The following is a 13,179-nucleotide window of genomic DNA, read 5'->3' on the forward strand; positions in this document are numbered from 1 at the left end:
TTTTGATGATTGTTTAGCTCGCAGTGAGGGAGCAACGAGCTGATTGGCCGAAGCAGAGCGGAGTGAACGGGGTGGGGTGTAACGTTTGACCATGTCCTGGATGTAGACTGGACCGGATCCGTTCACAGCATGGTACGCAAGTACTAGTGCTTTGAACCGGATGCGAGCAGCCACTGGTAACCAGTGAAGGGAGCGGAGGAGAGGAGTAGTGTGAGTGAATTTAGGTTGGTTAAAAACCAGTCGAGCTGCTGCATTCTGGATGAGCTGCAAAGGTCGGATGGCAGTAGCAGGTAGACCTGCCAGGAGCGAGTTACAGTAATCTAGACGTGAGATGATCAAAGCCTGGACCAGAACCTGCACCGCCTTCTGAGTGAGAAGGGGGCGTATTCTCCTGATGTTGTACAGCATGAATCTACAGGACCGTGTTGTTGCAGAAATGTTCGCAGTAAGGGAGAGTTGGCTGTCGAGTGTTACGCCCAGGTTCCTAGCCGTCGGAGTGGGGGTTAACACAGAGTTGTCAAAGTTAATAGTCAGGTCGTGGATGGGAGAGTCTTTCCCTGGAAGGAAAAGAAGTTCAGTTTTGTCAAGGTTAATCTTCAGGTGGTGTTGAGACATCCACTGAGAGATGTCGGTCAGACAGGCAGTGATTCGTGCTGCTACCTGTGTTTCTGATCGGGGAAAAGACAGGATTAGTTGGGTGTCATCAGCATAGCTATGGTAGGAAAAGCCATGTGAGTGAATGACAGAGCCGAGGGAGTTGGTGTACAAAGAGAAGAGGAGAGGACCTAGGACAGAACCTTGAGGGACCCCAGTAGTGAGGGAACAAGGTTCAGACACAGACCCTCTCCAAGTTACCCTATAAGTGCGTTCATTGAGGTAGGAAGAGAGCAGGGAGAGAGCAGAGCCTGAGACACCGAGGTCCTGAAGGGAGGAAATAAGGATCTGGTGGTTCACTGTGTCGAATGCAGCAGAGAGGTCTAGAAGGATGAGGACAGAGGAGAGAGAGGCTGCTCTAGCAGTGTGAAGCTGCTGAGAGACAGCAAGGAGGGCAGTCTCAGTTGAGTGACCTGCCTTGAAACCAGACTGGTGAGGGTCAAGAAGATTATTGTGGTTAAGATAGGAGGAAAGTTGATTAAAGATAGCACGCTCAAGAATTTTGGAAACAAAGGGAAGGAGAGAGACAGGTCTGTAGTTATTTACTTCAGACGGGTCCAGGGTGGGTTTCTTCAGGAGAGGATTTACTCTTGCCTCCTTCAGAGAATTAGGAAAACAGCCAGTTGACAGGGAAGTGTTGATTAGATGGGTAAGAAAAGGAAGAAGGTCAGGGGCAATAGACTGGAGAATGTGAGAAGGGATGGGGTCAAGGGGGCAGGTGGTCGGGCGGGCGGAGGTTACCAAGGTCAGAACTTGATTGGGAGACAGGGGGGTGAAAGAGGAGAGCGAAGGGGACGAAGATGAAGTTGTTGGAAGTGTGGTTATAGAAGGAGGATCAGAAAATGAAGAGCGTATGTCATCTATCTTTTTGGTAAAGTAGTTGACAAAGTGGCTTGGTAGAAGAGAGGAAGGAGGAGGGGGACTGGGAGGGTTGAGGAGGTTGGAAAAGATGGAGAAGAGTTTTTTGGGATTAGAAAATGAGGCTTGAATTGCAGTTTGGTAAAAAGTGCTTTTGGCTGTGGAAATGGAGGCAGAAAAAGAGGAGAGAAGAGACTGATAAGATAGCAGGTCCTCCAGGTGTTTAGACATGGACATGGACCAAACAAGTGAGACAAAGAACACATCAATTACACTTTTCTCAAAGATGGTGCCTGTCATTTTATGCTAGAACAATGATCACTTGATCACACTAATGTTTGTTCAAGTGCTAATTTTTTTTTGTTTAGTTTTAATTTAAGTTTATTTTATTTAAGTTGTTTGATGTGATGATACTGGGGTAAAACCTCATGATTGAAAGCTAAGGGATGGGTGGTTGGACTCTGATGGTTTTTCATTTTTTTCATTTTCATTCCACTGTATTGGAACATCTGCCTCTTATTATCTATTATCATCGCTGCGTTGTCTTGCTCAATTATTTTGGTTATTGCTACGTATATAATTTGAAAACTGTCTTACCTATTTTAAATTCTTGTTCTAAACTGTTGTTGTTTATGTTTGTTATGTCCTCTCAGTTCTTAAATTAAAATTGTTGATCACAAGACTGACAACTAAGACTGAATCCTGATTGGTTGAGTGTGTGTTTTAGCAGGACATTGATTTTGCTGCTCCATCCCCCGATTACTACCGGTCTGTCTCCAAATTACCTTTTCAGTGCAAGATGACAGAGTTTGTATCCTGTTTAATTTGTCTTTTCTGGATAGTGGGAGGAAGTGGAGAAAGTCACTATTTACAATCTATGTGTTGTCGCATAACAAGTAAAAGAATGCCTTAAAAATATCCTGTTTCTAAAATTCGCCTCGAATATTATGATGTCAAAATAACCTCCAAAAGTCCAGATTAAATCCCCCACCTTTCCATATCGATAAATCTTCAAGAAAAACAAAAGTATGTACACAAAGTTACCGGTAGGCGGAAGCAGTGTGCTAAAATACACTTGTGTGTCCCGTAGAAGAAGATCAGCAGCCAAGAAGAGTACAGAAGTAGACTGTCTAGAGCAGTTTGCTGTAGTGGAGGTTAAATTAATTTGGCTTTTTTGTGTTTGTTTCCATTAATATTTTTAAATGATGGTGTGATTGTTTTTGTTTTATGACCTGATGACGTCGATGAACCACCATTTCAAATTTGAAAACACACCAAAACACAAAGGCAGAGATAACATGTCAAATGTAAACATAGGACTTGACGTGTGTTCTATGTGCTCCGAGTCTATGATGAGGCTGCTGTATTGTTTTGATTAAGAAAACCACTTGGACAGACAGCGATCACCTAATCTCAGGCTACGGTTCGTTTCCATTGGTCATTGTTACTGTTTATACACCAAATATACCTTTAAATAATGTTTTCAATCGCATCTTAACGAGTTAGCGGCAAAGTGAGGCGTTAGCGCCTCGTCTCCCGGCTAAAGCTAGCTAGCTGCACGGCTAGCTGCTAGCTCAGATCTCTAAAATGCCTGTGCTTGACCATTGTTCCATTAAGTGATAAGTACATCATGGCTGTGTTCTTAGATGAGATGGCGTCAGTCTGTGTTCTTACCAGAGATGTGCCTGTAGGACAGAGACAATTCGCAGCGCTTCAGATCGCATTTCGCAGCTGTTGTGGTTGATGTGGTAGCCCCGCTAGCTAACAGCTGTGCGGCTAGCTAACCTCTCATACGGTTTGATTGACTCTTGACAGCATCTCAGTTCAACATTACACACCGCGCTGAGTTGAATATTATTCTGATCCCTTCCTGCCGATATTACAACATTATAACACACGGAACTCAGCGCTTGCTTCCCATATTGTAGCTTTTTGTTAACATTAGCCGACGCTGTGAAGCAGATAGTTTTGCTTGTCTAACAACCCACAGCCAACAGTAGGAGGTGAATATCAGTTAATATCATATGGATTTTTATAGTTGTGTTCAGTTTCTTTGCGGTGTGTAATCTAGTAATTAAGGATAGTCTGATGTCTGTCGGCCTTGTGTCCCTAGTAGCAATAGTGTAGAATACAGACATTCAAATTCTTCAACGTGCTGCACTCGTGCACAATTTAAAAGCATATAACAGGGTTTTAAAGTCTCACAATAGTAACTAAATCTGTGAAACATCACGTTGTAATGTTATGTCAGACTGTCCAGGGTGAACTGTGCAGTTTGTCGTTGAATCGTGCAGTGTGCGATCTCATCCAGCAGAGGTCGGTACTGCATTGCTTTCATTCGCATAGGGATCTAATGCACTTATGCTCTTTATGCAGCCTTTGAATATATTATTATTATTATCTTCATTATTATTATCAGTAATGTTCAGTGTGTAGAATGTAGTGACATCTTGTGGGGAGGTTGCATGTTGCAGCTGAACACCCCTGACCTCCCCCTCCCCTTCCAAACCTTAAAGAGAACCTGTGGTAGCATTCAGTTGTCATAAAAAAGGTGTTAAGTTTGTCCAGTCTGGGCTACTGTAAAAAATAAATAAAATGCTGGCCTCCATAGAGAGGACCCGCTCCAGATGTAAATATATTTAAATATATAGGGCTAATGCTCGGGTAATGAAAACAACAATTCATACAATTGAGATGAAACACACTAGTGAAAACATCACTTGAATTTATTTATATACAATTTCTGCCAAAAGTTCCCTTTCCCCTAAACCTTACACACTGAACCTTTAAGCATCTGGCAGTCCTAGTCTCAAATATGTTTCACAGATTAGGTGACACGTGGGCTTCGGTTGTTTGGCTGGATCTCTTACTGTAGTGTTTGAAACACAACCCCTGCATATCTGAACTGTTTGTTGTGAGGGGGGGATTTTACCCACACATTATCCTCCCAAACAGGCTTTTTTGTGGTTGAACGACTAATTCCTCTGTGACTTTTCCCACAACAGTTAGTGGCAGAGAACCACATCCAGGATGCAGAGGCTCACTTCCCACATAACGATTTAGGAGGGGTCAACGAAGAGCTCAAAGCTACGCTGAGTCAGCAACAAACTGATTAAATAGATGCTCTGTAAATTCATTTTTACAAATAGACAACATTGTGTTTTTAAAGTGGTTTCAAGAGTGCAAAATCTGTATGCATCTTTGATAAGTTTTATAATAAAAATTATAATTTATGCTAAGATTTACAGATTTTTAATAGTCTGTTAAAGTTAGATCAGAAGTTCAGCTGGAGAATTTCTTTCAGGGAGTTTTGCAGCATGTATCCGTTCCCTCTGTGACTGAATTTAAGTAATAAAGCAGCGGGAAACTTCTCCCTCCTTTTGAAAATAGTAGCCTCCTTCTTTAAAGAGTGAATATGATTGGAAAGAAAGTTTTCAAGCCAAGGAAGGGAGGAGATTGGAGAAAAAGTCAGAAATGCGATACAACTGTAGAGAGAGTTGTCTGCTGTGAACTTCCTGACCGGGGAATCTCCCTGGTGATAATGTCTCCACCCCTCAACCAAAGACCGTCCTCAACATACTTAATCCCTATTCATTATACAGCAATGTTTTTCTCCATGTTGTGTATTTACCTCCGCTAGATACATTGTCTTTACTAATCACAGATCTTCCCAGAACACACATTTATGCCAGTTCAATTAGTAGCTGTTACTATTCTAGTATGAGCTCTTCTGACATGTCCCATTGTTTTCCAGTAGATCGCCCCTGTAGTGATGGAGGAGCAGACAGGCTCTCCTGGAGCCAATGCGGACAGCAACAGCCAGAGAAACGGAGACGAGGTTAGAGCTCAGCACGCCGATATCAAAACAATTTGCAATTTTTCCAATTCAAACTCCCAAGAATGTCCAGTCAGTGTGTGACTTGGGAGGCCGGCTACCCGAACCATCAAAACATATCTGCTTTTGTTATCTCTGCAGAAGCCCCGACGTGGCAGCTGGACCAAGGGGAGGAAGAGGAAGAAGCCAATGAAGGACAGCAACGCACCCAAAGCGCCCCTGACGGGCTACGTGCGCTTCATGAACGACAGACGGGAGCAGCTACGGGCCGAGCGCCCAGACGTGCCCTTCCCAGAGATTACCAGGATGCTGGGCAACGAGTGGAGCAAGCTGCCCCCCGAGGAGAAGCAGGTCAGTGAAGACGTTCCAGACAGGATCGCACACTGAGCACATCATTGTGTGGGAAACTGTGCCAAAGTTCGCTGCTTCCCAGGTTACCATTCACAGGCTTACATTTAAAGTGCTTAGAATTTTGATAAGTATTGTATAAGTATTGACTCATGCAGCAATATTGTAGGAGTGAGCACAACCTGTCAGGGTTTTGATAAACAGAGACAATAACTGTATGAAGAAGCCTTAATAAGAATCTGTTATTCCAACTGCAAAGACATCTGTCCAATACCACTGACTGTGACTTTTCAAAACATGGCAGAATGTCTGTCATTTTAATGTTATTGATATTAAAGCCTGTATTTATTTACAACTGTTTTCTTAGTCATGCATTTAATCCTTGTTTAGTTACAAAGTGTGTTCATTATTCAAAGTTAGAACTTTTACATATTCTGACCTTTCCTCCAGATGAGTCTGGGCCTGGTCGGGTGGGACAGAGCCCAAACAAACTTTTCTACTGATTTGTTCCTTATTATTGTTTTACACGGAGTTCACAGGTGATTCTGTATCCTGAGACAGAGATGAATTTATGTTTGTCACTCGGGAAATGACAGCTTTTTGTCTATTGAAACGAATTAAGCCTCATTGTGTCATCTCATCAGCAATCCTCCTCCATGTTTCACCAAATCTAATTTTTGACCTTGGACCTTACTCTTCTTACATTCACTTTCACCTTCTCGTCCCTGCAGCGATACTTGGAAGAGGCAGAGCGAGATAAGGAGCGTTATATGAGGGAGCTGGAGAAGTACCAGAAGACAGAGGCCTACAAACATTTCACCAGGAAGGTCCAGGAGAAGCAAAACGGCAAGCGGCACAGGGGAGGTGAGATCTGGATACAACAGAAAAATATAAAATTGTGTAAGCAGAGGGCACAGAAAGGCATGGTCACAAAATATGACCCCAAATGAGCACATCCTGATTTGCAGAACTCTGAGGCGTGGGCGATGAAAAAGTGCAGCTAGGGAATCACAGTCTATTTAAGACTATTTACGCTAAAGCTATGGACTGTGTACGGATTTCATTCCACTGTGTGATTATAAAAAAGTTTTGCTGTCTCTCTTTCGGGTCTCCCCAATGAAGGTGACTTTGCTGTAAAGGTTTGCACTCCACTTTCCAGCGAGAGCAAGTCTGTCATGAAGCTCTGGTTTCTTGTCCCTCGGCCACGCCGGCAGCTTTGACAACTCGATAGCCAGCTTCTCCACGGTATTTGGGACAGACTTGAAGGGGTAAACCTCTTCAGTCCAAATTTTTAGGAGTAATCAAATGTCAGTTTTGGCCAATGTTGACAGCGCTACACTGCAGCACAGTAGTCAGAATGTGGCAATTTCTGTGTGCAGTTTAAAATTAGCCTGACACATCTCTGTCCATGCATGATATTTTGTTGTGATGTTCAAGACAGTCATGAGCAAGGCATTACATTTCCAAAGCTGCTGTCAGACATGCGCGGAACTCCAGATAATCTACGGAGGTACTGTATGTGATGGGGCAAATATCCGAATCATGCTCCAGTATTTGATGTAGAAACTCAGAAATGAACATTAGCCTCGCTCAGTCTGTGGAAACATGGAAAGGAAAGTGGATACTTCACAGGTTCAGAGGAGTTCAGGTTAGAAGTGATTCTTCAGCCTGAAGACAAGGAGCCGTGACTTTGCTCTAACAACACATGGTATCTATTACCCGTTCCTGTTTTGTAACGCTGGATAAATCTCCATTTAAGTATAAAAAATGTTAATGGCATAAACAGCTCTGCCGGTAAAAACAAAAAGAAAAGGAGTAATGGGATATTTTGGATTACTTTAATGTGTTTTTTAGCATTTCAAAACGCTACACAAAAAATCATCTGCTATCCTCTTACATTATTCTGTCCTTCCCTCTCCAGATGCTGGACACCAGGTAGCCAACGAAGCTCTTCATGAGGTCAGTAACTCCTTCCTGTCTTATCACACTCACCATCGCTCTCCTGCAGAACAAACACCATATTTAATTAAGTCAAAAAATCCTCCTCTAACTCTCATAAACTCCTCAGTTTCTGTCCAAGGAAAAAAGGAACAATACCTATCCGGCTGATTAAATAGTAAGGATTTAGCGTTTGCTTTGTTGAAAGTTTGTTTCGGCTATCTTCTCACTTAGGAACTTGTTAATCTGTTTGTGTTTGTGTTTTCCCTCGTCCTGCATGAAGTGCTCACTGCCGTGTCACCAAAGCTGGGTTAATCTGCTCTGGTGCTCTGTTTGTGATCCAAACATGTGGCTTTTAATAAAGTGTGTAATTCATTCTTATGAAGTTCTGCCTCTGATTAAACAAGTTTCCTTTTATTAGTGTCTCCGGATACTCTGAAGGGTTAGAGCCAAGGAGACTTCATTGGAATTACCCTTCCTGTGGGGATTCCTGTGTTTTTTCCTTTTACATTTCTAAGGACACAGAATTCCCCATTTGATTTCATTATGTTGGGAATTAAGGAGGCGATGCATTCTTTCAGAGGAGGGAAGGATCACGGTGCGCCTTTTTAGTTCAAATTGTTGCAAACATTTCAGAGTCTTTGATATTGTAGCACCAATGTAGATGAAAATACCTCCACCTCTTCATTTCTTAAACTGTATCGCTGTATTTCCCCTGTGGCCAGATATGAAATCAATTTACTTGCCCGCCAACGGGCCGGCGAGATGAATGACCACCCCTCACTGTCAGTCTGTGTTGCCAAATGGATTCACTGTACAGTTTATCTCCTTCCCTCTCACTGTCTCTGGCTGTGAACAGAAGGATGCAGAAGGGAAGGACAGAACTGTGTTTGACATCCCGATCTTCACCGAGGAGTTTCTGAACCACAGCAAAGGTAAAGAGTCTGAATGCTGCCGTGCGCTGTGTTGTTGAGAAATACTTTGCACTTTGTGTGCTGTGACTTTTTTTTGCCCTAAGTGTTTCTATACAGAGTCCTCTTCTAACTCAACACAACTTTATTTTATAACGCTGCATGGTCCCAGAATAGTGATGCCCAAAGCTTAAAAAGAACACACCTCTTAGAGCAAATTAAAAATTCATGCTGACCCCAGCTGTTCAGATCATGCTGCCTCATCTCTTTGGACTCCTCTTTTGATCTACCTTTTGTTCCTGTTCCTGTTCATGTGTGTTTTCCTCAACAGCACGTGAAGCCGAGATGCGGCAGCTGCGCAAGACCAACATGGAGTACGAGGAGCGGAACGCAGCGCTGCAGAAGCATGTTGAGAGCATGCGCGGGGCGGTAGAGAGGCTGGAGGGTGATGTGATGCAAGAGAGGGGACGCAACGGGCTTCTCCACCAGCACCTGGAGACCCTGCGCCAGGCGCTCGCCTCCAGTTTCTCCACTGTACCTCTGCCAGGTGGGAACAGCAAACTGCACCACGGCCAATTCTTTGTGTGAATTGAACCCCACAGTTACAATTGAACAAAAAAGTTCCATGTGATAAGTAAGTTAGTCTTTAAATAGGTTCTGGGGCGCTTTCACACCTACCTGGTTTGGTCAATTCAGTCAGAACCAAAGTAACGTGTGAAAGGGCCTCGGACCACAATCTGGACCAGCAGACCACCATTCTTAGGTCAGAATCAAACTGTCCCTGACACACCTGGGTATTGCTTGTTTTTCCTGATAACAGACATGTGCAGAAAAATCTGCCCAGAAACTCTTATTTAATCATTAATAATGATTGGATTCAGTATCATTCTGGTTCTCGCATTGTATCAAAAAGGGAAAAAAAAGTATTTATGTAGCACCAATGTTGGTGAGAACTCAAACAATACCAAACCCCCCTTGCACAGCATCATCAGATGCACGCCAAACCATCTATAAACCAATGAAGGTCAACTATAGGTATTGGTAGGTGATGACAACAGGAAGTACAAAGTACAAGAGTCTTAAGTGTGCCTCCTAAATTACAATGTGAACCCACAACTTACTTTCAGGTTTGAAAACCTCCTGAAACTATTCAGATGAAAAGAAATTATATATATTTTTATAATGTTTAAATAAAAATAAAATAACCGATGAGAGACTCAACACTGTCCTAGATGACTATTTTGTTTTCTACATGTCAACCGCTTTTATGTTTGTATAATATTGGCTGATATCGAGGTAACATCTCGTGCGTAACGACAGTACTCGGACTGTCAGTTTTGATACAAAAATAAAACACACTTCTTCATTAATCAATCAGAGTGTGACAAAAATTAAATAGCGCAGCTTTGCTATGATCACTGGAAGTTTGCTGGTTGGCTCTTGGGCTTAAGATGTGCTGAAGCTGATCAAACACATTATGAACCAGTATTGATTTGATATCCCTTAGCAGTGATCCATCCCGAGACACAAACACACTGTGCAAAGATATGGTTGAGGCACACAATAGGATGGAGAAACAGAAATAATAATATAGGAGTGAAAATGAGTGGATTGACTATGATTTCTCTCTGCCTTTATTCTCATTGGTAAACAGGTTGTTCAGTTGTAAATCTCTTTGAACCAATTCATTATTGGAATTTATAGAATCTGCTTCCACTTTGTTTAAACTTGTTGTATCATTCAAAACCTATGCTGAGCTACTGCATTTCTCTTTCTCTCCTTCTTCCACACCTATTTGAGTTTCTTGCTCACACAGCAGAGACACTGAGTATGCCAACAGCACAAATTGACACAACGCTGCTGGAAGTGTTTCATAAGCCTGATGATGGGAAGACGATTGCCAAAGCTATTTAGACGTAGCCTCGGGGAAACACTTTCTGTTTCTGTTTAGGAGAAAGCATCAATAAATTAATAACCGGTAAAATCAACGCTTCTTCCGACTAGAAGCGTGCTTTACACTGAGTTTTCCAAGGCAAATCTTTTTTTGCTGTTCATTCATAATTGTACCTCTAATTTTACCTTTTTTTAATGTTGTTTAACTAGATTTTACAGTGTGAGGTCCTAGTACTTTATTGTCTCACGTTTAATTCGACAGATTTTAACTGTGACAGCTTTTAGAATAAAAATACAAAACATTTCAAAGAAGATGATTATCTTCCTCAGCCTAATGTTAACCCAGATAGTTTAAATCTTTGATCCAGTGTCGGGACGTTCCTCGTATTTGAACACAGAAAAACACTCAACAGTGACTAGAACCAGTACTCAGGAGAGGAGCACGCCCCACCAAGGACCAGTAGTCCTCATAAGTTGCATATAAGTGCACTTATTGAGCCGTATTTTTTCAAGATCTCTGCATTATTCCCCCCAAAAAAGGAAAGTATTTTGAATTTTGAAAAACACCCAATAGTACGTTGTTACAGAAATGGTTATCCACTCCAAAATGTCACTTGTTCTTCACTGACATCCTTGCATAATGTTTTATGGAAATCAGTCCAGTGGGTGTTTGTTTAATCTTGCTTACAAACAAATAATAACTGATTTGTCTTAAGGTATCATATTTTACTGATAACAAAATATAACCTATGAAGGTTCATGTTGGGCCACACGGACATTTCATCTGAAAAAAAACCCGACATGCTTGTTGTCCTGCAGGTAGCGGGGAGACGCCCACTCTTGAATCCATTGACTCCTACATGAAGAAGCTCCACAGCGTCATTGTCAGTAACCCGCAGGAACACGAGAATCTCGTCAACACTGTGAGAGACGTCGTCAACCGTTTGGACAGGTAACAGTCCAGCCTTATATATCCGCAATAAAATCTTTAAACCAATTCTAGAATATACTGGAAGCCAAATTTATCCCTAAAATCTCTTTCCCAGTCTGACAAAACAGCTTCATATTTGTTATCTTTTCTGTTGGTGGTTTGATTGTTACAGCACTGTTGGATATTACTGTAATTTCAGCAGGGAAACAGTTATAACTCTTTTCTATCTTCTCCTCCAGATAATTGGACAATTGGACTATGTCACCTGATCTGATGGTTCGAGCGACTTTTAGCAGAAGCTGTTTCCAGTTCGATGCCTTTCTCCCTGACTCTGTCTGTTATACCAACTTTAAACTGTCTTTTGTTACTCTGCTAAAGTAATGTAGGTAATGTAGCCTTTCATATTTATTTATTGTTTTTTTTTTTACACTTGTTTTCTTTCACACGAAAAAAAAAAAATGTCTGTTTTATATAATAATCAGACAACAGGACATAAAACGATTTCTGTCAGTCTTTGCTCCTGTTCTGTCTTTCACCGTCCATTTATAGCAAAATGCCTCCACAACAATATCTAAAAACCGCTTGTCAAACAGTTTGTATCTGATCAAAGAAAAATATGTCTGCGGGTTTGTATTCACCATATCCCAAAAATGTAAGCCGACCATCTGTTTTTATGCTCCGCTAGAGAGAAATGTGCCATTTATGTTTTTTTCTCTTTGTGAAAATGTGTTTTGTGTTTTCAATAAATGTATTTACATCAGGTGAGCGTTCGGTTTCTTTGGATGGGTTCACAACTTACTGGAAATATGTTTGAACTAATCTAAAATTAGATACACTAGGTGCCAGTGCTCCAGATCCAAGTGCTAAAAATAATCTCTCTCAGATTGCACGTCTTAAATTTGCATTACAAATATTAAAGATGCTATTTTGAATCCTTGGCAAAATGAAATGCTGCATTTTTACTTTCTGATTAGTCACACAGAGATCAGCTAACTTCTGCCAGCTGAGCTTTGAAGGGGAGTCTCTTCTATTGAATAGAGAATACGTGGCTAATCTGCTGTAATGCATCGCTGCTTGGAATTGTGCTTGGTCAGCGCCTAAGCTCATTTACTCACAGTAGATGTGGAGTTAAGAAGATTTGGAGTGGTTAAGTTAATTGAGCAGCTCTGCTGTAATTTACTGGATCTGGAGAGAGACAGAAATTACTTGGTGCTCTGTGGCTCATTCACAGACACTGAGCTGCCTTAAGCTTTGCGAAACAATCATCGACTTTATCAGGTTTGCGTATTTTCCCACTCCTCGTCGTATTAGTCCAGAACAGAAGAATGAACTACAAATTGACTGCTGAAAAATCTGCTGTAAATCCTCCTTTAGTAAATCGGATTATCAAATCGAATGTGTCCATTGTTTGATCAGGAGCTGGTCAGTTAGCCTGGATATGAGCTATCATGCCACTAACACAGTTTTATTGTTTAAATTGAGGTTATGAGCTCTTCCTGTTTCCATTCACTGATGCCTGTTTCCTCTTTGCCAACTGAGACTTCCTGTCCACAATGGCCACATGCGTCCCAGTGTTGTATCCAACAATGTCCCTAACAGATGTTTGCTTCCCACAGGAGAGAAATGTCGGTTTCTACAGTGAACTACTAATACAGAGTCGCTGACAGCTGTAATATCTTGACATTGGGTTTCAGTTTTACATTTACAATGTCAAAGTCCATGCTGCACAGAGCCATAGTTATGTGATCAATACAATCTAGGGGCTAATCAAATATCAGTTTATTTTGGTCTTTATACCGTCATTCTGAAAG

At 41.7% G+C, this 13,179-nt stretch overlaps 1 protein-coding gene across 3 annotated transcripts; it reads left to right on the top strand.

The window, feature by feature from the left end:
- Positions 1-2,814: 2,814 nt before the first annotated feature.
- On the top strand, positions 2,815-12,128 carry hmg20a (high mobility group 20A). Of its 3 annotated transcripts, none has more exons than XM_062390217.1 (9): positions 2,815-2,935; positions 5,270-5,350; positions 5,489-5,698; positions 6,427-6,559; positions 7,617-7,654; positions 8,493-8,568; positions 8,876-9,091; positions 11,257-11,389; positions 11,608-12,128. In XM_062390217.1, exons 2-9 carry the CDS (start codon positions 5,285-5,287, stop codon positions 11,609-11,611), a joined length of 876 nt encoding a protein of 291 aa, XP_062246201.1. In that variant the 5' UTR covers positions 2,815-2,935; positions 5,270-5,284; the 3' UTR covers positions 11,612-12,128. The 3 variants fall into 3 exon arrangements, with proteins under 3 accessions (XP_062246201.1, XP_062246203.1, XP_062246202.1); XM_062390219.1 differs by having other exon boundaries at positions 8,496-8,568; XM_062390218.1 differs by lacking the exon at positions 11,608-12,128 and having other exon boundaries at positions 11,257-11,393.
- Positions 12,129-13,179: the final 1,051 nt, after the last annotated feature.

The sequence above is a fragment of the Platichthys flesus genome, chromosome 6 (genome assembly GCF_949316205.1).
Source record: "Platichthys flesus chromosome 6, fPlaFle2.1, whole genome shotgun sequence".
Classification (NCBI taxonomy): domain Eukaryota; kingdom Metazoa; phylum Chordata; class Actinopteri; order Pleuronectiformes; family Pleuronectidae; genus Platichthys; species Platichthys flesus.